This window comes from Zonotrichia leucophrys, chromosome 8, assembly GCF_028769735.1.
Source record: "Zonotrichia leucophrys gambelii isolate GWCS_2022_RI chromosome 8, RI_Zleu_2.0, whole genome shotgun sequence".
Taxonomy (NCBI): domain Eukaryota; kingdom Metazoa; phylum Chordata; class Aves; order Passeriformes; family Passerellidae; genus Zonotrichia; species Zonotrichia leucophrys.
Genome location: NC_088178.1, coordinates 21,150,415 through 21,176,458, shown reverse-complemented (window position 1 = coordinate 21,176,458; position 26,044 = coordinate 21,150,415). Strand labels below are relative to the sequence as shown.

Below are 26,044 nucleotides of genomic sequence, written 5' to 3'. Positions count from 1 at the left end.
TGTCTCGTGAAAAAGAGGAGATGGGATTTATTGGCCAAAAAGCTTTCAAAGTTCTTCAAGAAAGGATAAAGTGAAGACAAAAAAAAGTTTAGTCTTATCACAGACAGAAGATCATATTGCAAACACTATGGTGAAAAGAGCAGAAGAGTTGTCCTGCAGGGATGGGGGGAGCAAGGATTAGCAATGAGGATAGAGGATAGGAGGTAAGGTAGAGTGATTGCTGGGGAGAAGGATATAGAAATGGTACTTGTATAGGTGGAAGCAGGATTGAATTGCACATCAGAGCTTCCAGTTTATTTCCCAGACTGCTGAGAGAAATTAGTCAAACTGAGGATAGGTCTGTTTGATTGCAGACCACCAAGCCCAGTATCTGCATGGAGAATGAGCAAAGTCATGTGGGCATCTCCAGTGCCTGTGATGCAATAGTGGAGTGGGGTTGAAGAGGTTGCCCATTTGAAGCTACAGCCATGTCTGGATTTTCTGACACTTACATGTTTTGTACAAGTCTGAAGTGTTTAAATACATAATTATGCACCTAAAGTTTACATAACTCATCGGTTTATGGATACATGTCAGCCTTATCAAATGCATCATTTATATGTGTTTGTTTAGGCAAATTGTCAGAATGCCTGTTTCTTTTTCAGAAAAGAGGCCTAATTTCAAAGGCACTTAGAAAAAAGTTGGTAAGCCAGACACAGATGGCTGCAAAAGCGGAGGTGGGAGAGAAACGGGAAAGATGAGTTCTGGCAAGGAGTCCCATTTGCTGCAGGTGCGCTTGTTTCAGAAGAATGGGATGCTGTCTGGGAATGAATGGGATCCATTCCTCAGCAGTGTGTACAACCTGCCAAACACCCTGGGTGGCCTCCGACGGCCTCAGAGACTTTTGGTCAGAGTGAAGTTCTAAAAATGTCTAAACTTGTTGGCATTCCTGTGCAAAAGCTGTGTTAGTTGGGAGCTGTGGGGTGTTGCTGGCTGTTTGGCAAGTGGGCAGAGTTAAGGTTACTTAGATGACCTGAGCTGAGTGTGCACACGCTTTCAAAGGATTTGAGTATGTAATTGAGGAGTTTTAATTTCTGTGGTCAATTTTTCAGAAAGCTGCCTTGTTTCCCAAAGGGCTTTCTGGCAGAAGTGGAAGTTAGATCCCTGCTCCTTTAACTGCATCCAGACTTGGTGGAACTTGAGAACAGCTTTTATGTGGTTTGCATCCATACCATCCCTTTCATACTTTGATCTGGTTTCTCTCCGTGTTATGGTGCCTGTGACTGTCACTTGCGTGTCTTCTGCTTTCCCTCCATCATCCAGAATGTGGGGTTTTGGTGGTGATTCTGCAGTTTTGGGAAGTCATTCATAAACTTGAGCCTGCAAAGCTGTGCAGTTTTACTGGCTTGCTGTGTAATGGCTTTTGAATGAGTCATGCACGTTCTTGTGAGCTTTGGGAGTATGTTGCTGTCAGGCTTGAAGGTTTTAGTTAGAAAATAGTATGGAAAGACAAATGAAGCACAAATGCAGTCATGTGGAATTACCTTTTAGTAGAACATTTCTCAAAGTTTCCTTGTCTTCTCCCTAGGCTTTTAACTTCAAAAATAAGAGACACTGACAATTAATATGAAATTATGGCAGGGTGTGAGAAATGTATTTGCTCTTTTTGTGGTCCAGATTCTGAGAGTAGAACAGGAGAAACAGAACATAGCAAGATATAACAGATGTTCAATGCTGTGACAAGTGCTGCAGGTTATTGAATTAGGCACAATTAATTGCCTGATAATTTATTGGCTTGTCTGGTTACTTTGGAATTTTCCTTTATTATAATTGGTCTTGGTTACACCAAACAAAGGCAAAAGGATTATTGCAAGATGTAAGGGCAGAATTAGCCTACTGCAGAGATGTGGCACACCCTCGAGATTTATCACTTGATTTTTTTTTCCTTTTTCATGTAGTCCTTCTCTGCTTTCTCCACATTCTTAGCATGTCTCAGAAATTCCAGCATTTTTAGTAATGAATCAGTGAGAAGAAGGGGAAAAGTCCTGTAATTCCTTTTTCCATTGTGCTTGTTAAAACGGCGTTGTGGGAAATGGACCCAAACACTGTCTTTTAAGTGGTGTTGAGTCTGAGGCAGGTGGTATTAACTCAGGACTGCATTAACTCTTTTCAAATCTCTTTCCTGTTTCCTTGAGGAAACATGCCTGGTGTATATATGTGGCATGGGCTGTTTGCCTGCCTCTTGCATTGACATTTTAATTTGGTCCATGATATAAATATCATTTCCCTAATCCCCCTTGCCCTGACCCTGTTTTGTCTGTTTTGTCTTTTCTTCAAAGTGAGGTGACTTTTTTTTCTTGAAGGAGGGGGGAGGAGATGGGAATGGTGGCTGGCTGCTCTAGTTTGGAGCATTAAATGCTCAGGGAAAAAATCTCAGAGTAACTGTTGTTTCTTTCTTTGTATTCACATGGAAATTTTTAATCTCCATCAAAGGATCAGGAGAAAATAACGTTGAGATTCAACAAGAGAGCTCCCAGCTTACATGGAATTTTTAAATGTTATTTGGCTTTATCCTTTAAACGATGAGAACCATGAACTATGTACCTACAGGGTTCAGAATTAACTTTTCTTTTTCTTCCAACACACCCTCTTTTTTTTTTTTTATTCTTCCCTCCCTTTTTCTTACATCTTTATTGTTCTGTATAAACATGCAACTCCTTTCTGGCCAAAACTGTAAGTTGCCCTAGGATTTGTTTAGTTGTATTTATGTGTACATTTCTAACATTAATTATGAGCACCAGTCTGAAATACAGCCTCATGTTCTTTTGATGTGATCTGAAGAATCTCTGTTGAAGGCCATGGAGCGAAGATCAGAACCCAACCCAGTGTACACTTGCATAGCTGTACAAGAGCTAACATTTGCCTGTTTAAAAAAAAAAAGGATACAAATAGGTATGAAAGGGCTAATGATCTGCTTGTTTGTAGTGGGGAATCACAAACATTATCTGCACCTGTAGATGTAGCTGATTGTGCTGACAGTGATAGCAAGGGAAGCCCCCTGCAGCTACCCATGGAGGGTAACAGCAGATTTCACAGGTGGGTGCTGACAGCAACAGTAGATTTCATGCTTCATCACAGATTAATAAAACAGGGAGGATATTAGAATGCTAATACTCATTAATACTATTTTATGGTGTTTAACATTAAACATGGAAAATGAAAATGAATGACAGCCGGTAAATGGAACTGACAGTTGTGTTCAGGGTGTCTGAAGCTGGTGAGAATTAGCTGCAGGAAGCAGAAGCTGTGGATGCTCCTGTTCCTGCTGTGGATGCTCCTATTCCTGCTGTGGATCAAGCCAAAAAGCACTTACAGTTACCTAGACTTGTGCAAGGTCACCTAAACTTAGATTCAAATAGACTCTTGTATTGTAAAATATTTCATGAGATTCCTTTCCTTATCTTCATTGGTCAGAACCATTATTTTCTATGTCTTATGACAGAGTCTCCAGCAATACATATATCAAAGAACAGAAATCATAGCCCATTAAAGCATAATTGTGAAATCTTTTTTTGTCCTTTTTTTGGGTCTTTTTTAAGGGGGCAGTATGAGTTTTTCCCCCCAAAACTCTTCTTGTGTTTCAGTTGGCTACATTGTTCTTCATTTCTTGCTGAAGTTTCAATAAGCTTTATCCCAGAGGCAATTGCTTTTCAGCAACAAGTAAAAGTTGGTCCTCTGTGGGTCATAATGTAATGTAATATAATATAACATACATAGATACAAACTGAATTCTGCCATGTTGTAGATTGTTTTAAGTTTATTTATGGTTAAAAGTTTCTGAAACACTCTGCATAGCTGTGTTTAAATGTTAAGCTTATTGACCTAGGTGGGGTGTTTTCACCCAAAGTTCTTTCACAAGTAAAATTTTTTAATTTAGCGTGAACCTTATCTGTGCCTTTAATGAGATGTAAAAATCCCAGAAACACTGGGAATACAGAGAGTGCACAGGGACCAGGGATAAAGGGATTCTAAAGGTATAATTATGTCTTGCTGGTAAAATAACAGTTCTCTGACCAAATAGCCATTTTTGTCCCTTAATTTTTAGTAATTAATTTTGTCCCTTTAGATTTTAAGTAAAGTTGACCTTGAACATTCTAAGTTTATATTGTGTGAGTCTGAGTCTGCAATCCACATAGCTGACTGCAAGTAACTGATGTGTGCTCTAATCTCTTAGGTACATTTAATATTGAATTTTCCAGGAGGTTCTTTTGATATTTAACTATTTCATCTTCACTTGAATTCCCACTTCTTTTCTTGCACTTGCACCATGAATTTCAACTGCCCAGTTGTCTTCATTTCCCCCATTTATGCATCATCTCCTGCCAGCATCCCCTGTAGCTGTGACCTGCTGCATGAATGGCAGGGATGATCCTTCTTTTTGCATGCTTAAAATATGATCAGTATCAGCCTCTTTCAGAATTGCTGCCCACTCTTGTTCTCAGGATACTGGAGCCACGTAAGGTGCTTCGGGGATTAGTGTGTCCCCTCTCTTCATTTACAGGAAGACATCTAACAGCACTCTCCATCTTTGGTGGCTTCATAAAAAACCTGCTACTTTCTGTTGAGGTGAAAACAGACAGATAGAACTTCAAAAATCAAAGTTTAGGGAATGAAAAGTCATGAAAAAGGGCCTGTCACTTGGGCTAGATTTTATGAAAACATATTTATTTTGGCAAATGTTTCTCAAAGGCAGGTTCATGTTTATGCTCTCTACCCTCTGGAGTTTGCTCTGAGGTGTCAAGAGCATGCTTACTCCACATTGGCTTAGAATTGGATTTCTGCCAAAATTTTGTGTGCCCTCCTCTCCTTCCACTCACCCTTTTACTTTCTTTTTCCTGGTTGTAGGAGATTTTTCCTTCTGTGGATCTCAGTGCATATTTCATTTTCACTTGGTGCTAATGAAAACAACGAGCTTTAGAAACCAGGGTGCTCCAAGTTTTAAAACCTGAAGAGAATAAAAACGGTGCTTTCTTCAGCTTATGCAGTCTTATGTTTATTTCTTCTTAATATAGGCATGTGAAGTTTGGGATTTAGTTGTAAGAATTTTAAATACAAGCCAGTTGGTTCTTCCAAACTCCTGCTAATTTTTGTCTTTTTTGATGAAGGGTCTTCAGTCCCTCTGCATTTCCTTTGATTTCAATTCCTTTCCTAGTTCCAGCAAGATGTTTGGTTTCTCCCACTGCTGACAGTCAGATAATAGTCTCCTGCTATCGCTTTGCATGTCTTCATTTGCAAGATCTGTTGCGAAAAATTCCCAAATCTTTCTCACAGAGGGCCTTACTGTGTATTTTTACTACTTTCCAAAGGCAAATTCCTTTAATGTTGCATATAAATTGCTTCAACAGCAAGCAGAGGCGAACCTTGTTGGTTTTCCTTTTCCAGTAAGAAGGATGTGTTTCTGAGCCACATCTTATGGATGACCCAGAGATTTGCTCCACCTTTGGCAAAGGAATGTGGCTAGCACTTCAGAGAATTGCAGGAAAGCTTCAGGAGTTTGGCCAAGAAAGATTAAACCATCAAAAACCAGGCAAAACTGCAAAACTTTGTCTTTTCCCCTTTCCACTGCTTTCATTTCCTACCGTGTTGTGTTGTCCTCTGCATCAGACTATTTAAGACTGCCAAATACTTGGGTATTTTATAGGTAATATATCTTATAAATGCCATAGCCAGCCTCTGAGGGAAACAGAGGATTGTCGGTTTTGGATGCAGTATAAAACCCAAGCAGGAAATCATTGCTGAATGGCACAGCTGCAGGCAAACACTGGGAGCTAGTAAACTGCCCATCTGCACAGCCCCACGTGTGTGGGAGCGCGAGCGCGCCTGGGAGTGGTTAGCAGGCAGAAATTCGGTGATTAGGGAGTGAAGTGTTACTCTTGGTTAGTTCCTGAAATACAGCTATCTGAAGGTGATTATAATCTTATTTTCGAGCAGGAGGAGAGACTAAAGGCTAGAGCTTTTCCTTGGCTGTAATAAAACATAAAAGCAAAGTTTCAGAGGTGGGCTGCAGGAGAGAGGATGTGACACAACCTGCACTGAGGGCTGAAGAAAAAGTTTGTCGAGGAAAAGAAACGTTCTGTATTTGTTCATAGGGCTGAACTGGCAATCACATCTGAATCTTCCCTTCAAAGCTAGAGACAGGAAAAGCTGTTTTGGTCCTTAGGTCTGCTTCACTATCATTGACCTGAACAGGGGCATGGGTGGGCTTTGAGCTGGTCTTAAAGTTTGAACTGTGTAAGATCCCCCTTTGCTAGAGATTTTGCCAACCAAAATAATTTTCACTGTTCTCATTCTAGTACTTGCCTTTCGTAATTTAATCTGTTAGTTAGTTCCTAGTTTTGCTGTCTTCTATTCTAAACAACTCCTCTTTCTTTGTGGGTTGTTATTTGTTGAGTTCCTCTAGCCAAATTCACTGTGTTAGTTCTCCAACCCTTCCTCTGAAGTTTAGCACTTCCTCTTACACATGCCAAGTTTGAGTTCATTTTCCGCATGATTTTCCCAAGTACTACTTTAAATAATTCACAATTCAGTAACTAAATGGAGATTGTTAAAATAATGAAACAACAACAATAAAGCTATTTTAAGACTGCACTCCAACTGTAAAAACTGTTGATTTGGTTTTTTTCCCCACATACTTTATTGAAAAATAAAATTTTCTTCTCATAGTCAAAATTAAATTTGCAGGGTTATAATCCCATGGTACAATAGACTTTCTATGTTGATATTTGTCTTTTGGGAGAGTTTTTTGTTGATTCATTGCAATGTATAAATCAATGTAAGAGTAGAGATACACTAGTGATTGGGACCCTTGTTTAAGGCATAGGTGATTTGGGGTAAAACTCCTCCTATTTCCCCACTCCTAGTATTGGGGTATCAGAATGGATACAATAAAAGTTGAATTCTGTACAAGGGGAAGATGGGTGTATTGTCAGCTGAAGCCTCTGGAAGCTTTCTGTTCACTTACACCTTTTATACTGGAGCATCTAAAGAAAATGAAGACCTTGGGACCTAAACTGAAATGTCTTAATTTCTCTTGTTAAAGGATTGAGTCTTTAAAATGTTCTGGATCTGTCATTTGAACAGGAATATAATTAATGCATCATAAAAATTTTACTTCAGCCATCTGATATTTCATATAACCTTGAGCATTTTCATATTTTTATCACAAAGAAGAGGAGCTGCTTAAGTTTTCCCTCTGTGGGTGCTTTATTGTCTCTTTTCCAGTCAATTGATGCCATTTTTAAGCCATATAAAGTGACTTCAGTTTTTGTCATTACAAGGTTGGTACTTTCTGCATTCCATCTGCACACAGTATGAATTGTAGGATAATGACATATTAAATTATAGTCACATCTGTTAAACTATAGGGGACATAGTTCTGAAAATGAATCTTTTTCCTCATTTTGAATATTTCTTTATATTTTAATGCATTAGGGAAGCAGGTGACTAGTGGACATCGTCTTAATGTCTTGCCATTTTGATTCATCCTCATGAAGTTTGCAAAATGTCTGATGATGTTATGCAAAGAAAATGAAGACATAATTTTTAGCTTTCACTCATGTGTCTCTTTCCCCAGGACAATCACATCTCTCCGGAGTGAACTGATTCCACATCTGGTTAGGAAACAGTTTTCTTCTCCTGCATCATTGCAGCAAGGACTAGACAACAAAGAAGAGGACCAAAAGAAAAAAGAGCAAGCATCCCTAGGTCAGTACAATATCAAAGATTTGGGTTTATGGAAGTTTTAAAGCCCATATGCTACAGCTGAGCTATGGAGTAGAGTACAGGACTAGCCTGAAACACTATTTTAGATACTCAGCTTTTTTTCCTCAGCAGAGGAACCTTTTTTCCCTAGCAAATATTCTAGTGGATTTCTTTTTCAAATAGTATTGTGTACTATATGCATTTTTTGTCCTCCCTTATTTTGGTGTAAACCATTAGCAAATCAGCTAGGAGCTCTAATTTGTTTGGGGTTTTTTTCTGGAAAAAAGTTAGATTCATTGTTGAAAATGTAATTTTAGGAGGGAGTTCCTAAAATTGGGTAGGACAACAGACTAAGCCTTAACCACCCTGTACTGGGAACTCGACAGGATCTCAGATTCTGGATTTTATTTCTAGTATTTCTGCTGTCTCCTTGTGTGACCTTGGGCAAAACATTGCATCTGTCCTGATTCCTTAATTCACACCTGCAGAATAAAAATAAGCACTTACTCACTACATGTGATAAAATCTGTTAATGATTGCTGAGTATCTAGCCATGGAGATGAGGTGAGGTGAATATTTCCCTTCACCAACAGTATTTTAATAGTATTCCTCTTCAGAAGGTATTTCATTAAATCCTGTCTAACTTCATGCATGTGTGTGTTCTCCAGACATTTATAGTTTCATAAAGGAAGATAATAGCTTGCTGAAACCTGCTCCAGATAACTCTTGTTGGAATGATCAGAGGGGAGATATGAATGAAACTCTCCACGAAGGGAAGGTGCGCTGCTACGTCCATATCATGAAGGAGGGGCTGTGCTACCGAGTGAATACTCTTGGGCTCTACATTGAAGCCAACAGACAGGTGAGGAAAATACAGAGGTTCCACCTGAGAATCCAGCAGTACAGGACATTTCACCCTGCAGGAGTGACTGCCTGTGACACAGCTGAGGAGAATGTGGGAATTGAACCAGAGCCACGTTATCCAAGCACACATCACCCTGCTGCTGGCTGGATAGGACATGAGGCCAGGAAACAGTTCTGTCGCTGATTTACTCTAGATTTGATTTAGCTGAGAAAATCCTCACCCTACACACTCTTGTGGGTTTTTGGGAGCGGCAAGACCTGCAGCCAAAGAGCCACAAAGTGTAGAAATAAGAATGGAAGTAACTTTGATAGCTCATTTAATCAATGTCCTCCATGTCCTAAAAGCAAGGTCAGTTCTGACTGGACTCTTCCTAGCAGGTGTTTGTTTGTGATAATAGCAAAGATTATTAACAATTTAAAGAGCGATGTAAACTACCCTTTCATTTCATTTGCCTAATGATTTCCATTATAAAAGAATTCTTTTATGAACAGGTTTTCCTACTCTGGGGCTCCAGGTACAGACAGAGGTGAACTCTTGATCTGAGGCAGCATCTGTTGCAGCTTTCACTTTCACACTACTGAGAATTCATAAAAGAAAAAAATAACAGATGAGAATTAGGGAAATCCTGTACTACCTAACAAGCTGGTGATTAAAAGCTCTTAATATCTTTGTGGGGCAGGGTTGTGGGGGGTTTTTTGCTACGTTGGCTGATGCAATATACAAGTTCTCTGTACTTTGCTCTGCTAGTGATGAACTTCATTGCTGTCATGAATGGACAGTTTCCTCTAGTTTTGAAAGACCAGTGAGGAAAGACTCAATATTTCTGGAAGTGGGGCTGGAAAGGTGAAAAAGTTGTATTGGGAATTCTGGAAGTGGTCACTGCCTTGCACTTGCTCTCAGACTGAGTTGCTTTCTTTTTGACAACATTAATGGATTAATTCATGCAAATCAGAATTGTGGAATGGCAGCATGAGTTTACACACCGGAGCTCTTTCTCCTTGATGTTTGTAGAGGAACACATAAATAAAGTGATTTGCTTTGTGCTTAGGGAGATGAGGAAGAAAGGCAGCACTGTTGTCAGAGAAAACTTCCCAAAAATAGCAGGAGCAAGTGTGTCCAAAGGGTTAAGGGAGAATACCACTTGCTAAGGGAAGTGTGCGTGTACATTTGGCAGCAGCCACTTCAGTAAAAAGTTATTGAGTTAAGCCAGTCAGACTCCATGTGGGATTTTTTGTGTTGGTTTTTTGTTTTTGGTTGGGTTTTTTTTAACCTAAATATTCTACATTTTGGTTAGTTCAGGAAATATATTTGCTCCTGGGTGGTACAAAGAATTAGTGTTTTGAAGTCACATTGGGGCCTTCAACGTTGGAAAGGATTTTCTTTGAATTTTGAACTTTTTCAGGATGGTAAAATTTCTAAGGAAACTATGTGGAGGTAAAACATAAAATGGAGCTTAATGAGGAGTTGTGAGAAAGCAGTTCCTTTTTACAGTGCCACTGCATTTTGTTTCTCTTGCTAATCCTCATAAAAGATGCACATTTAATTTGATTGTGGGGGGGGGGGGGGGGGGTTGCAGGGTTACCTGTTTTGTTGGTCTCTAAGGAAGATTTTGGGTGTTTAGTTTGCTCTTATCTTGGCCTTCACAGACCAGATTCTGGTCCCCTTGCTGCAAAGTCAGGACCTACAACTCTGAGATCCCAAAGGACAGACTCACATAGCAGTAGCAGTCCAGTCCAGTAGCTGTGGGAAGGAATGGCATCCTAACCCATTGCCCTTCTGGTGAGGAAACACTGCTCACATCATTTCACTTCCAGCTGGGTTTCTGGATGCCTGCAGCCTGTGTGTGGGCAGGTGGGTTCAGGAGGGAGTTATCTTCAATAGCAGGAAATAGTTTCTTTGTAAGATGAATTAAATCCAAACACATCTTAAACCTTCCCTTGACCCAGGCACTCCCTCTGACTCCTGCCCCCAGTCTAACCTTTCTTTTCAGAGCAAAATGCTTGAGCTTGTAGCTTTTGTGGGTTACCCCTCAGGCTGCACTACCACTGACTGATTCTAATAAGGCCTTTGCTCTGGCCAGTAAAATCCTTTATTTATTTCACCCCACCACCTTTCCACTGGGGAGGTCAAGAGCCTTTCTTCATTTTTTTCTTTTCCTGCAGATCAGCACTGGATAGTAGAAATCTTTCCAACCTATGCTGTAGGTATGCTTTAGTGTGTGTTCCTGTCCTGGATCTTTGTGTCAGGTGACATGTTGGGACATCTCTTCACCCAGCCAGCATCATCAGGTTTGCCTAATTTGTGGTGTTCTGGTAACCTGGTGGTTTTCTGCCGTGCCTGCACCTTGGAATGAAGGATCTAATCTACTCTTGCTTTTTAAAAAATAAACATAATCCAAGTCTGGTGGGAAGGGCCAAATTCAAGATATAAAGAGCTGCAGATGTGAAAATGTCTACTGGGGCAACAAGCAAATTGAAATGATAGCTCAGAAATCTGAACTCATCTCATCCCATCTTCTTCAGATCTGTGGGATTTGCTTTTTGAGGTTCATTCCTTAGCCACCAGCTCTTGTTATCCCAGCTTTCTAAGGAAATAATTTTACACAATTGTAGTGTGTAGCAGTTCCTTAATAGCATCTTTGGAAATTGCTGGTAACATTCAGCCAAATTTAACAGAGCAATAGAGATCTCGGAGATAAGCTTTTCTGAGAGTTTTGTAAAAATAGGTGCTTGGGTAGAGAAAAGGAAGACTTCATGAATGCTACTTCCTCCTTTGAGGCAAACTCAGTTTCACCATCACTGTGCTGAGACTCCAGATGACCTCCCAGATGGACAGTGGGTGCCCACATTGTGGATGGCCAAGCAGCATGTGCAGAGCTCCACAGCAGCCCCAGCACAGGCTGCCTCTCATTCAGCCAGACAATTTGCTGTGACACAGACCTCTTAGCCCTCATACATCCCTATCTCTCTGTCCTACCAAGAGACATCATACATGGCATCACTCCTGCCAGTAACTGTGTAGCACTGTGTCTGTGCATTGCTGCAATGCTCTCACCTCCCCTGACATCCCCAGCCTGCTGTCATCATTTCTTCTGTGCTGTGTGACCTTGACTTCAGCCAGGAGATGCAGAATGCCTCAGGCTGCTCTTTCACCCACAAAAGGAGGAATGATGGAGTGATATCCCATCTCCTACAATGCTAGTTCCCCTTCCTTTCAGGAGCCAGTTTAGAATTGCTCTCCATGGATTTGTTCTTGGCTGCCTCATGGGCTGTGTCTCTCTTTATTACCTACTGCTACTCTGTCTGCTTATCTAACACCTGCCTTCTCTCTGTCAAGAGCCTTTTCTTGTGCAGCTTTCCATCATCTGGAATAGCCACTTGATCACCTTTAGTTTCTTTCCACTTTAACATCTGAAATACAGTTTTGTTGCCCATGCCTCAGAGTGCTATCTTATAGAGTGGGCTGGACACAGTCATCTTTTTATGCCAGTTTACTGGTTTATATTTGTTATTACTTGCTTCCCTCCCTTGCTTTACTGGACCGTGTAAAACAAGCTGAGCTGCATTAGGAATGGCAGATGCTGGACATTGTGGTGACATACAGTATGTCACCTGGAGCCAGTCTGCTTGCTGCTGCTGAGCCACTGCTTCTCCACAGGTGGGAAGCTGAGCTGAAAGGAGACATGTAGTGCACTGTGGTAGTAGTGTACCTGTCTCATTTACAAAAGTGAGAGATGATAAATCACACATAACTGGTGGACATTTGAAATGCAGTGACCTACCTTTCCCCATAATTTAAAATGTTTGTGGCAAATACACTTGTGCAATGGAAACCAAAGCCATCTTTGAGCTGTTTATGTATCTTGTGGGTACAGCACTATCATGTTAATTTGTGATGTGGGTTTTTTCATGTAGGTTCCCAAATTATTGCTTAATCTGGGACTGGAAGAGTCACTGGTTCATGGGTCTGCACAGATCACTGACAGAGGCATGGTAAGTGTTGCCTTTTCCCATCTCTGTTCTTTCAGTAGTCTGCAGCCATTTATTTCAAGGACTGCTTGCTAAAATTCAGTCCCATTGTTGGAAGTGAAGCCAAGTTCTGAAGTGTGGAATGGTGGAATGTAGGTGATGCAGCCCAGAGTCTTCTGTAGGCTCATCCATGGGTTCCTGCCCTTCAATCTCTCTCTTTTAAAATGTTTGGTAAAAAGTCTGTCTTACTCCCAAGTCAGACACTGCAGCCTCTTGTTCCCTCATGGCAGTTCCTGGTAGTTGAGCAATTTGCCTCCCTGAGGACACCAAACCCAGAAAGGATCAGTATTTTAGCTTTGCTTCTTGCTAATGTGTTTTGGTTGAATGCCAGCTTCAAGCCTCCCTTTTACAGGTCTCACAGGGCAAACCTGAGTGAAACCAGTGAGTACCAGCAGGAACGTGCCTACCGTGCTTACCTTTCTGCATTAAGCCTACAAAGCCAGATCCACTGGATTTTTTTAGGAGTTTTACCAGGCTAACAGACCTTGGGAAGACTGTCTGTCTGCCTATGGGATGGGCCCTAAATTTTCAGGTCTTTCCTCTGCCAAGGATCCCTCAGGGTAGAGCAGGGTAAATTTTATTGATGAGTGCTTGAGATGTGCTTTGGGAGAGATGTATGGAGAACACATATCAGAGAGCTCCATGTACTTTTGCTAGTTTCTGTTCTTTTCTTCTCTAGATTGGGTCAGACAGTATCATTGGGTCATCCACACAAATTGGAGAGAAGACATCCATCAAACACTCCATCATTGGCAGCATGTGTACCATAAAAGACAGAGTTAAGATAACAAACTGTATCATCATGAATTCTGTTACAATTGAGGAAGGGTAAGTTACCTTTTTGTACCTTACTTCCCTAAATTTGCAGTTTCTTTTTCTAGATAGATCCTGAGTGAGTAATTTTTGTCCTGTAAAGTATCCTCAGCCAGAAGAGATGATACCAGGGGGTGTGTTTCCAAAGACCAAGTCATAAATAAGTCTCTATAAGCAGTCCAGAAGTGCACAAGTGAAATGAACTAAAAGAGTCTTGGAACATAAATGTCTTATTTTTACAGTAGACCCTGTCATCTTCAGAATGTGTAAGTTAGTTAAGTGGATATATGTGTCTGTATGAGCTTGTGTGTCATTCTTCCAAGTGTTATTTTAGTGGCTGGATCAGTGAGTATCCCTAAAATATTTTGAGGCACAAAGCATATTTTAAAGTGGTATGCTTGCCAGCTAGAAATATTCTTCTCACATTTGAACATTACAGCTTCACCTAAAATGTCATTTTCTTTGGCCCTTCTTTTGTCATCCTGCAGCCTTTACTTTACCATTGCCTATGCTGAGTAATAGAATAAATTAATAGATTTTCAGGGAGGGGTGTAATAAATTGAGGGATGTAATAAATTAATAAATTTTCAAAGAGAAAATCTGCCAACTAGTAGCGGTTTCTCATGCACTAAAGACACTGACTAAATAGTTAGCCTTGAGCTGTACATTTCCAAATGTGGGAAAAGTGGCCTGTCTGTAATTGTTGATGTCTGCATGCCCCCATCTTTCCATACATGCTGGCTTCCTGTGGATGTCAGTGGAAAGGAAACTGCTGATTGAGTCTGTGCAGACCTGTATAAATTCTCTGCTCCTTCATGGCTTGAGGTTTGCTTATGGCCTCAGGAAAAAGGCCAAACTCTTAAAAAATGCCAAGTTGGCTCTGAAAGTTGCATATCTGAAAAACATAAAACCCCAAAGGATGTGGGGTCTATGGAGGATACTACTGTTACATAACTAAATTACAGGTAAGTATGGTACCTTACCACAAAGTGTTTGTCTTTAATAGAAATCCACAGTAATTTCAAGCACATCATAAATCAGAATTCCATTGAGTATAGAAAATAGCTGGTTTCCAGTTCAATCACAGATGGATCCAGTATGGCTGTATCACAAGCACTACTGTCATAAAAAGTAAAGGGACCTCTCTCATTTGATCATGTCATTTTGATTAATGAATTGATGCCACAGTCATAATGGTTTAGTTTTGCATATGAGGTCAGCAGCTCTGCCATTAAATAGCAGAGGCAGCTAAGTGTATAAATAGCACTATTTTTTATGAAGAGTCTCAAATCATCTTGTATTTGTCTGCATAGACATTTAGTAGTGCTCTAAATCCTAAATCGATCCCAGAGCTGTTATGTTAAGCATTTCACAAAATTCCACAAGCATTGTAAAGCTGGTGATATATTATTTTGAAGAGAGATAAACTGACTTTTGGGGTAACATTTTTGTGAGTTCTAGAAAACAATGTGATCCCTAGTCACTCTTAGTGAAAGCAATATAGCCACCAAAGAGTGAAAAACCTCACAGTCCCGGGGGTTTTACCCCCTTTAGCTGCTCTGTGGTTACTGAACACTGATGCACTGGAGTCAGATTTGTAATTATTCCTCTCCAGACAGAATTAAGACTATAGACCCTGGATCTTTATTGCAAAGCATACTCTAATTAATATTATGTAGATCTGCACAGATACTGAGCTGATAAATTATTTCTTGTTGCATCATGATATGTCTTAAGTTTAGAGGGGCATGAAGTCATGCATACACAGGTAGTGAGAAACAGAAGTACTCTAGCTGCTGAGTTTTGTTGAAAGAAGCCTTGCTTGCAGTGAAGGATTTCTATGTATTTTTCAATGTATTTTGACTGCCTTTCATTACTTTGGTTAAATCTGATGGATTTTTGTTAAAATGCTAATCATTCTTACTCGTGTTGATGGATCCATTTGGAACAGATGGATAAATTATATGTGGTTTTGCTCTAAACTGTCCATAGTGGACAACTCCTTATAAACACCTCTTCTCCCAAGTGTCTCTAAAACAACTTAGGCTTTATCTAATCACAACTTTAGAAAATGTCTTCATCTTTAATTGGAAAGTCAGTATGTGTTGGCTGATATGGGTCAAAATTAGCATAATAAAGTGCCTTGACAGATCTAATTCATTTTTATATTGCACAGCAGATTTCCTACAAGTAAGGCAGTTTTACCAACTAAGATGTTGTATATTAGAAATTTCTGAAATTGCATTGAGAAGTGGATAAAAACTGGGTCATTTAAAGAATATACATTTTTATACTGACATGAGCAGCTCAACCAGACTAATGGTCTAGTATAATAGTGCCCAAGTCAAATGTGAGTGGTAACTGAAGGCCATTCCCAGGAGTGTTCATTGCAGTAACACCAGCTTGAAGCAGTAGGCTGAGAGGACTGCAGTGAGACACTTATGGAAAAGACAAAGGTGTATAGATAACTCAGAAGAAAGGAAGATCAGATAAATCTTGTAAAGTTGGGATAGTGGGAACAACCAAATGCAAAAATTGCTCTGCATTCTAAGTTCATTTATCAAGAGCTACATGGCACTGCCTTAGTATTTCCCTTGCCTCTTCTATGACCTCTAGCTTCTCTGGGTTGAATCTTTCTTTTTCTTCCTGTCTGAGCTGCAAAAGTGATCAGCAGCTTCAGTTCATTATGTCAATACAGGAAAAGCAAAACAAAATAAACAAACAAACAAAACTCACCAAAACCAAAATTTAAAATGTGATTGAGGGTCCTGTGCCGTAATTGCTGCAGCATCAAGATCCACAAATTATATCTCCAAACCAGAAGAAAGGTTTTGAATAACTTCACAGCTGGTATTTAACACCAGCTTCTGAAATGGATAAATTCTTGCTGTGTAGGTGGGAACACCACAAGGTGCTTAGAACAAAACCAGGTATCTCTTATTAGGCAGTGGTTGCCTCATTACTGGAGGAACAGAGGTCATGGCCTAGGTGATGATAACTTTCCCAACTGAATGGATCAAGTAACTGGGGTTAGTTTGGACAGTCCATTGCATACTGTTTGCAAATTATGATCTGTCCTCCAGCAATGGCTGGTGCATTTGATACTCTGGAGTACCAGAAGCTGAGTTTGTTTGCTTTGGTGTGTAGGGCTTCTATTACATTATATATGTCTCCTGTGAAGTGATTTGAGTAGATATGAATCCCCCCTTAGAAGAGATTACAGGGGATTAAAGAAGTTAGTAACAGGGCAAAATAATTGGTAGTCCTTTCTTAATGTGTTTCCCACTGTGCAGCTAATTCTTCCATCAATGAGACAATAAAATAGCAAAGATTACATATGTGCTGAATGATGGACATACTTGACCAAGCTGGGAGGGATGTAATTTATACAACAGCACAAGTGCTGAGAGATGCTGGCTGCCCAGGTGGCAGGCTGCAGTGGCAAAACACTTCTTTTTTTCCCTCTGGATGGCTCCCTAGAGCTCAGTGACAAACGACTGCACTGAGTTACATAGTTGGAAAAAATCTACTGATCGAGTTAAAATCATAGGTTGCTTGAAAACCTTGTCTGTGTGGATGTTCCTGCAGTAGCTGTGTGTGTCCTTATCCCTGTAGTGGCTCAGGACTGCCCCTTCTCTTTGCTCTGTTTTTATCAGGGGTGGAGCAGCACAAGAGGGTCCCTGGATTGCTGCATCTTTGGGGCAGGATTATTGTAGCTCTCTTGCAAAGGGACAGTGTGTAACACCCACAAACTTGACTGGAGCTTGGTTGCCCAGGGGATTGTGCCATTTGGCAAATGAAAAGTAATGCCTGGTAGATTTAACTCCCTGATAAGCATGGCTGGCAAGCTGGTCACAGCAGATGAGGAGAAGGCTGAGGTACTCAACCACTTTTTTTGCCTCATTCTTCACTGTCAGTCTCTCTTCCCACACCTCTCAACTCTATGGACCACAACATATATGATCAGACATTATACTGATCAGAGGGCTGAAGCACTTCTCCTGTGAAAACTGAAAGAGTTGGGGTTGGTCAGAAGAGAAGGCTCCAGGGACACCTCATTGTGGCCTTTCAGAACTTAAAGGGGGCTTATAAGATTGATGCTTACTTCAACTTCAGCCTGGCCTGCTGCAATAGGACAAGGGCTAATGGCTTTAAACTAAAAGAATATAAACTACATATAAAGAGGAAATTGTTTACTGTGAGGGTTTTGAGGCATTTGCAGAAGTTGCCCAGAGAAGCTGCGACTGCCCCATGCCTGGAAACGTTCAAGGCCAGGCTGAATGGGGCCCTGATCAACCTGGTCTAGCTAACGATGTCCCTGCTCATTTAAGGGGGTGTGGACTGCATAGCATTTAAGGGTCCCTTCCAACACAAATCACTCTATGGTTCTATAATGTTGTTTCATTTGGTAGACTTAGGCACTCTTAGCTGTTTTGAAATGAGACCTAGATATAGATGGATTCATTTAGTTTCAGGTTCCTGTTCTGGCTTTTGTTTTAGCAGTCAATGGTTGGTTTGTTGGTTTTTATCAAACACTGGCTTTATTTTTACCAGTCTTGTTGTTTTACTTAGTTTGCTACCTTCTGGCAGCAGGAACATCTAATTGCTCTGGTCATACAGGACCTTGTGCTGAAGCGCTCTGAGCGTTACAAATAATATTAACAGGAAAAACATGTTGAATCCTTTATTCCATCCCTGCAGATAAATATTTCGAAATCTCTTGTTTGTTAGTAAAACCATCCCACTGTACACACTTACGGGAAGGAGCTTGGCCATTTTATGTGCACATTATATCCTTTTTCCTTGGTCATGGAAAATGAATGTTTCCCTAGTAAAGATTCAGGAGAAGGGACTCTTTAGTAGAGAAAAAAATCTGGTCTTTGGACTACTTAGAGGTTAGTTGAGAAGGCAAGCATGAAAAGCTCAGATAAATACTGAGTCTGCTGTAAGCCATGCTTTCAAAAGGTCTTGTTGATATGGTGGTAGTCAGTACCATAAGGACTCTGTGGTAGATATAGTCTGAAATTAAGTATTTTGCTGCTTTGCTTTTTTCAAGGAAATACAGGAAATCATTCTGCTTCAAATGATGTTTTTATGGAAATCATAAATAGGCTGCTCTGATTATCAGAGAGAGCAAATGGCCCAAGATTTGCTTCTAGATTTCACCTCCACAGCAAGAAAATACCAGATCTTCACAGAGAAACCAAGGAAGCTAAACCTGTCTCACCTGTAGTTTTACCAGAAAAACTGTATCCCAAACCAGGATTAGCAATGGGAAAAGGAGAGTGTACCCTCCAGAATGGAGTTTGCAGCAGATATTTGCCAGTTAGCCTTGATGCAGTGGGCATTTTGTACAGGAACTGTAAGAGTGGGGCTGCAGGTGTGACTGAGGTTATTGAGTTTGTGCAGGGGTAGGAATCATTGAACAATACCCTCGTATCTTTTCTTGTAGAGTTTGCAGCATGTTGTTGGAACCACATACGAACATTCTTCCCAAAAGAACTGAACTGAACTGCTGAAGTTCCCCATGTGGCACACAGCTAAGGTCACCTTTTGGAAAGGGAAGGGGTTAAAAAGGCAGATATGTTTTGGGTCAGGCTGCACTGTGATGCAGGCAAATTACAAAGTGTTGCAGCATCAGGAAACCTGGAATGCCAGGGAGGTGACACCAAAGGCTTCAAGTTACAAACTGCAGGGAGGTGATGTGAGTGTTGAGGACAGAGGGAGAATTAGAAGAGTGCCACAGGAAGATGTGGTAAACCTTGGGGTTCTGACTCCCTGGGCAGGAGGAATAGGCTGGAGTAAAAATTAGTATGAAGGACTAAAGTACCCAGATATGTGAAGAAAGAACTGGCACTGAAAATTTTTCAGCCAAAGCTAGCATCATCCTTTTTCAGTCATGTGAAGATAGTAAGTTATGCACTGGATTTTGTTAAAGGTGTTCTGGCTACCTGTGTGAAAGTAGATGGACAGATGTAATTCTGCTCAGTGAGGGCGTTGGAGAGAGACCACATGTGACTGGTTAAGGCTACTCTAGTTTACCACATGTCTTCAATTTATTGCTACTTTGTATGAGAAAATGTACAAAGGAAGAAAACAACAAGCAGGGCGAGCTGGATTGACTACTAACTGCAGATTGATTGTGAAGTTTATTGGTTGTTTCCTCAATAGTGCCAAATCAGCACCTGACATAGAAACAGTCAGTGGTTTGAAGAAAGTTGTAATTAAAACCAGGGTGGAATTGAGTCTTTGTAGGGGTTCAGTGCATAAGTAGTCTTTGTCCCCTTGGACAGTGGCAGTACAAAGGCATGATCCTATTGCCAAGGTAACATATTTTACAGTACCTAACCTCATGAAAAGGAAGGAGGAGGTGAAGTTGTTTCCAGCACCATAGCTCGCAAAGCTGAAAATAAAGATCTGCTTATGCTGAAATTCCCAAGCATTTTGTATCTTGAACCATTTTTTAAGATGGCTGTTGTCTCCTGGACACTTTATCTTGTGCTGCCTCCCTAGAAAGAAGAATGAGTTTAGAATAGATATCGCAGAAAGCAGGTGAAAAGTGAAAGCTTCATTCAGAAAAAGCACATGCTCATCTTAAATATATGGATAAGCTATATTATGGATATCGATAAAAATTAAATTCATGAAGTAAACTGTATGTATTATAGTCCCTGCCTGTAAAAAGGGGTCTTATTTCTCTTGATTATGTAGCAGTTCTGTCCTTTCTGTCACACCTCTTGGTTTTAAACTGTGAGCATTTTTGGTCAGGAATTAACAATTTTCATTCTACTATTTAATTCACTGCACATGCTATGTAAGATACTGAATAGAGGCAACCTCTGGCCAGCAGAGTTTCCTTTCAGGAAGATAAATTGAGGAAGACAGTGCAAAGTAGGAAACTAGTAAGTAGGAAGTAGTGGAGCTACTTGCAGAACTGGTTTTCAATTACTTTCAACTGAAGATTCTACTGTATCTAATGTATTGAGGAAATTTCTCATATAATACCTGTTATCTTCTGTCTGAAACATTATTACTAGCAGCTCCTCAAAAAAAAAAAATTCTTCTGGCTAGCTTCCTGGTACATCAATCTGTCTTAAATAAATCACCTGTTCTTTAATCTGAGATACAGATGTTTCCCTGATAGTGCAGGGAGTTCATCCCAGTTTTCCAAACATCTTGTAGATCAAATGTTGAACTTAAAGCACAGATGAGCCCTGAAAAGTGGCATTTTAAAATATCTGTTCTCATTCTGCTGATTTGCTTCTTCAGGGGGACAGGGTTATGTCTGACTTCAGAGCTATAAATAAGCTTCTTTCTCCTGCTAACCACATGGGTCTAATCAAAAAGTATGGAGATTTTTCAAACAGCTGACTGCTGTTGGATTTTGGTGGGAATCTGGGTGTGAATGTCTCTGATGCTCTTTAAAATCTTCTCCCACCTGGGTATGGAAGACAAAGAAATTATCACATTGTGCCTCTTGAGTTCCTGAGGAGACAAGGGTTGAACAAGTTCAGCTTGGATCTAAGAAGCCAGGTTCAGTTGTAAGGGTGTCATTTACAGAAACCTTTTCCATGTCAACCTAGCTCACATGATATGGAAACTGACTTAACCAATAGTGTCTTATGAAGGGCCACAGCTCTCAACCCAGAACTGTGCTTCCAGAACCCCAGAGAAGTCTCCTTTTTCTGTGCCTGTTACGTCGCTCAGTCTGTCTGAGTTGGTGGTAAAGTAAAGCAAACCTAGAGCTGGTAGTGAACATATAATTTTCCTGCTTTGTTTCCTTCACATAGACACAAGTAGCTTTTCCTGGCCATCAGTGAAGTGTCTGTAAAATCGTGACCTGGCCTACACCTCCCACTCTGCAAAAGAGAATCCAGAGGGTGGTCAGTTTTCCTCTGTGTGGGGTTTCCCAGTGTAAACTCCTTTCAGCATTCTTTTGCTGAAGTGTGCAGCCCTGAGCTTACAGCTACATAAAAGGCCACCAATTTGTTTGTTCCAAGATGAGCTGAATGTAACTGAAGTTTCAGAGGTGAGGCATGACCTTCCTGGCGACCTCCCCCACACCCAAAGTTTCACTTAATAAAACACATTAAGGTATGTTTGAGGCTATCCTTTAAGGTCAGTTGAACTTTCACTGGAAAATACGAGTGCTGGCAAGTATATGCAATATGTAATGCAAAATGTTTAGGGTGTGGGGAAGAAGTGTAAAGGAGCCATACCACAGTGATGAGCTTGGCTAGAAAATAGACATGAAACAAGTTCCTTAGTGAAAACACCCTCAGAGACGGGCGAAGAATTTAGAGGGGTAGAATGATTTTGTTACCCCCAAGGGGAAAAACAGAAGATCAAAGGCCAAATTCACTTACGAATGCTTGCTTTGAAATATATCTATAAATTATAGCATGTACTGCTGGCATCTATTGTAGGCTTTGGTATTTACTTGAATGTATAACGTGAGATTCATAGTGCCCGGAGTTCTTGTGTTTGTGTGTAAAAGTGTGTTGGTGTAAAAATGTATTGGTTTGTAAAGCATGCTGGCAAAGGCAACGTTTCAGGTTCCCAAGTTCTCTATTAGTGTTTTTGCCTCTCCCCTGTTTTTCCATGGTCTTTATGCCTCACCCCTGTGATCGTGAGTGCCAGCCACCAGCTCACTAGCTAGCAGGGGATTCCTTCAGGGGTTGCTGTAGGTTTTAGAACTCTCCCTGACTCCTTGCCACGTCTTAGAATTGTTAAGGTGCCTGTGGTGGCTGTTATCTCCTTGGTCAGGGCAGAAGGGGATGTTGCTCCCAGGGGAATTCACATCTGTTACCCCTCAGTCAGCAAAGTAGCTGCTGAGGCATGTCACTCTTTGCTTTTAACTCCCGCGTCAGTCTCTCCGTTTCGTAGCTCATCTGGAGGCGCACGAGACCCGACTGCTTGGCAGGGCAGAGCGGTACCCACAGGCTGTCCCAGGCTTTGTGCTCCAGGCTTGCTTTCTTGTGAGTCTACAGTTTTAAGCATTGCATTATAGACACCTCATTTGCTTTGCTGCCCAACAGAGATTATGTCGGGGTTTTGGCACAATTGGATTAAAGTACCAGGCCTGGATAACTTCCATTGGCATTTCAGGAGATTTGCTGTAAGGCAAACCTGTGACATTCATACCTTCCTAAGCTTGCACAACCAGGGCGAGAGCTGCAGTTGAGGTCTTGACCTCAGTTACTTAAGCCCCTTTCTCCCAGGAGCGTTCATCACTTTAATCACAGAGTCCTAAATAATCAGTGGGTAGCCTGTAATTAGGGGGTTGTGTCTTGGACTCCTGCTGCCTGCTCCCGGTGTGCTGAGCACTGCGTATTTTGATTTCCCATTCCCCCAAAGGATGTTTGATCTCAGATTTACACTTCAGAAAATTAAGAAGGGTACAGCACCTCAGTCCCCTGGCAATCTTCCTGCTTTCAGTGGTAGGTGCCTTGCTTTGCCTGAGTATCACAGTGCTGCAGCGATTGACACACTTGATTTAAGAGTTTGATTTATAGACCGATACTCGGGCTGAAAGTCAGCAGTTCCAGGGCTGCATAAATCAGCCTGTCTCTGGGATTAATACTTCCTTATTTATAATTTCGACAGGAGATGGAATTCTTTCCCAATTCTTTACATTTCTTTCAGATGTAATCGACCACCCTGTCCTTTGGTTTAAAGCTATGTGACTTTGCCACAAATAGAGGGAGGGGAAAGTAAGCCGAGTCCAGGAATTGCTGTGCTATAAAAGCTCCATATTGTGTGCTCTTGGACTTTGCTTTCTCCCAGCTTCCTTCAAGCCCACACAAGAGATGGACTTGAGGTTTTTTTGGCTTTCTTCCCCTCCCCCCTCCCTCCATACATACGCTGACCTTTTAGAAAAATAAATAAAAGATAAAGAAGGACCTGGAATGTTGCAGAATGTGTGTACATTTTGCTCTCTGTTGTTTTCTGCTGGGATTAGTTGTTTACAATGGGGGAGAGAGGGAGGGCAGAGGAAGGGAGGTCTGTGGCCTTAACTGAAATTAGTGGCATTTCAGACTGATCTTGTTAGGTGGTCTGCAGTTTAAAGACCTAAATCCTTGTAATCCCCCCATGCCTCCTTGGCCACTACTCCTTTTGCTCTTGTTCTCTCACTTTCAAAAAAACCCACCCCAAAGTCGGGCTCTGTCTCTCAGATGCAGGCACGTAGCAGACACACAGACACACAGACGTAGGCACACACTCTCTCATATGCTCCCATTTACACGTTGTACCTGTAGAACAAATTAATGCTTTAGCTACATCTGTTCCCACTACAGGACTAGGCTTGTAAAATGCTCTCTCTAGAATGCAGATGTACACTGAATATTTTTATTTATTTTCTGAAAAACACCCAGCTGCCAGACTTTCAGTTTGTGATTACACTTAAAACAAATTCAAATTGAAATTTCAGCCGTAAATCAAATGCCCCAAATTAGTTCCTCTTGTGGGTTTGAACATGCTCTTTGGATTTTAAGGTCAGGAGATATCCGTTTTCACCGTGCTGAAAAGTTTAAAAATATACTACATTTTCAGGGGAAAAAATAAATATGGTTTGCATTATAAAGCAGTACATCAATGTGTGCATATGCGCACACACACCAGAGCTGATGAAGCTGGATGCTGTCAGAGCACCTTTGAGGGCTAATAGCACCTAATTGTTATGGAAGGCAGGAGCTGTGGTGGCAGTTTAGCCAAGGAGACTACAGCAGTGCCCTGAGATCTGATATTTACCCTGTAAGAGAATAAAAGTTTATTCCTTACTCTTCAATTTGAAAAAAATAGTAGAAATTAAATAAACACACAAAATACTTCTCTTGGCAGGCTTTATAACTTTTTTTTTTAAAGAAAAAAGGCATTTACAAGTGGTTTCAAAATGGCTGTGTTACATCTGTCAGCGGGTGAAGGGAACACCCACAAATTGTGTTTTTATCTCTTGAAGTTTTGTTCCACTTGAGCAATAAAAGCCGGATTTGCTGCTGGTTTGTGTGATTGGGGTAATCTGAGCATTGAGTATGGCTTTAAAACTTCTGCAGTTGGTTGGGTTTATAAGTTTTAAGAAACTCCTGGGGTGGTGGAGTTCTTGGGTTTAGTTTTACCCTGGCACCAGGGAAGGGTTGATTTGCAAGCACCTGGCACAGACAAGTTCATCTTGGTTCCCTGGCCTGTCCCTCCCAAAAAATGGTTTGGCAGGAGCCCCCATTATCTTTGATGTTAATGTCATCAGCAGTTTCTTGGTTACAGTGCTATTCTTTCTCGGGGAGTTGAAAGCCAATGCTCAAGTAGGCTCTGAACACACATGCAGTATTCTCCAGCCTGAGCTGCAGACCGACAGCTTAAATCCCCTCTCTTTTGGGGAATATCCTCCTGCATGAGGATAATGCTGAGAGGTGTAGTGCACTCACAGCTGCTCTCATGCTCAGGAGTAGTGATAGATGGTGGGAACCTGAAAGTTTCAGGGGAAAGCTTTCATCTGACTGGCTCAAAGCAATGGAGGAGGAGGTATGCTGGAGTGCATGTTTTGGATAGGAGCCATTTCTGTGGGAAATGAGCAACTTTTCCCATTCCCTTCGCTAGTCCTAAGCTAAGTCAGGATGGCAGTGGTGGGCAGTTCTGCTTCCAGTGATCCCTCCCCTAGCCCAGCATAAATGCCAAGTTTTTCTTGCTCCCAGCAGCTGCTGTTGCACAGGAGATGGCCTGAGCCGCTGTGTGGGCACACAGGCAATTGGAAAGGAAGCAGATCGTGACAGTGCGAGAGCAAAGACAGGCAGGGGTCTGCTGTGTATCTTTGCCGCTTTTTATCTTATTAACATGTTAGTAAAAACCATGCCAAAGCAACCTGAGCTGGTTGCCTGTAGAATAATTGCTCATATTGCCTCCTTATAGGTCAGCAGAGGGGGGGAGTTTAAGTGAGTTAAAAGAATAATTGTTCAGAGGGGACAGCCTGTTCACGGGGGGTTGTAACTGTGAACCACTGCAACTGAGGTCCAGTTTTATTGCCTTTACTCCTGCAGAATTAATGGTGGTTTTGTGGGGCAGATGGTTTCTGCTCTGACTCACACAAGCAACAGAGTTGTAATATGTTTAATGATAAATTCTTTGTTCTAGATAATAGTGTTGTGTGAGCAGGAAAATACTATGAATTAATTTTGGGATCAGCGATCTGGAGTGAGGATCAATGTTTCACACTTCTGAGGACCTCGGATGACTACTGCTCCATTGAATACAGAATTGAGATTCAGGGCTTTGACCTGATACCAAAACTGCTCTGTTAATTCAGACTCCAGGCTGACAGTTCTGTCCACAAGCCAGCTTGATGGTGCACTGCAGCCGTGTTTCACTAGGGCAGAAAGTAGTGGTGGTGCCCATAATCAAGGTGGGGAATGGCTGCAGGTCATTAAACTGGCCAGCTCACTGTGCAGAAGGTCATTGAAGCCAAAAACTTCTGGTTTTGACAGAGATCAGCTGTTGGACTGATAATATTCACAGTTATTGTAATTAATATTGACAGAAATACTGGGAAGCAGATACGAGATGCTGTGGTTCACAGTAGGAATAATACTGAGCTATCTAGAGGGAG

At 41.2% G+C, this 26,044-nt stretch overlaps 1 protein-coding gene across 1 annotated transcript in view; it reads left to right on the top strand.

Annotated features, from left to right (window-relative positions):
- The window catches only part of EIF2B3 (eukaryotic translation initiation factor 2B subunit gamma), a 94,307-nt gene that overhangs the window by 56,444 nt on the left and 11,819 nt on the right, over nucleotides 1-26,044 (top strand). Inside the window, exons 6-9 of the mRNA XM_064720166.1 lie at nucleotides 7,613-7,743; nucleotides 8,409-8,602; nucleotides 12,520-12,597; nucleotides 13,313-13,461. Of these exons, the coding sequence (XP_064576236.1) occupies nucleotides 7,613-7,743; nucleotides 8,409-8,602; nucleotides 12,520-12,597; nucleotides 13,313-13,461 (552 nt within the window). The remainder of the gene's footprint in view (nucleotides 1-7,612; nucleotides 7,744-8,408; nucleotides 8,603-12,519; nucleotides 12,598-13,312; nucleotides 13,462-26,044) is intronic.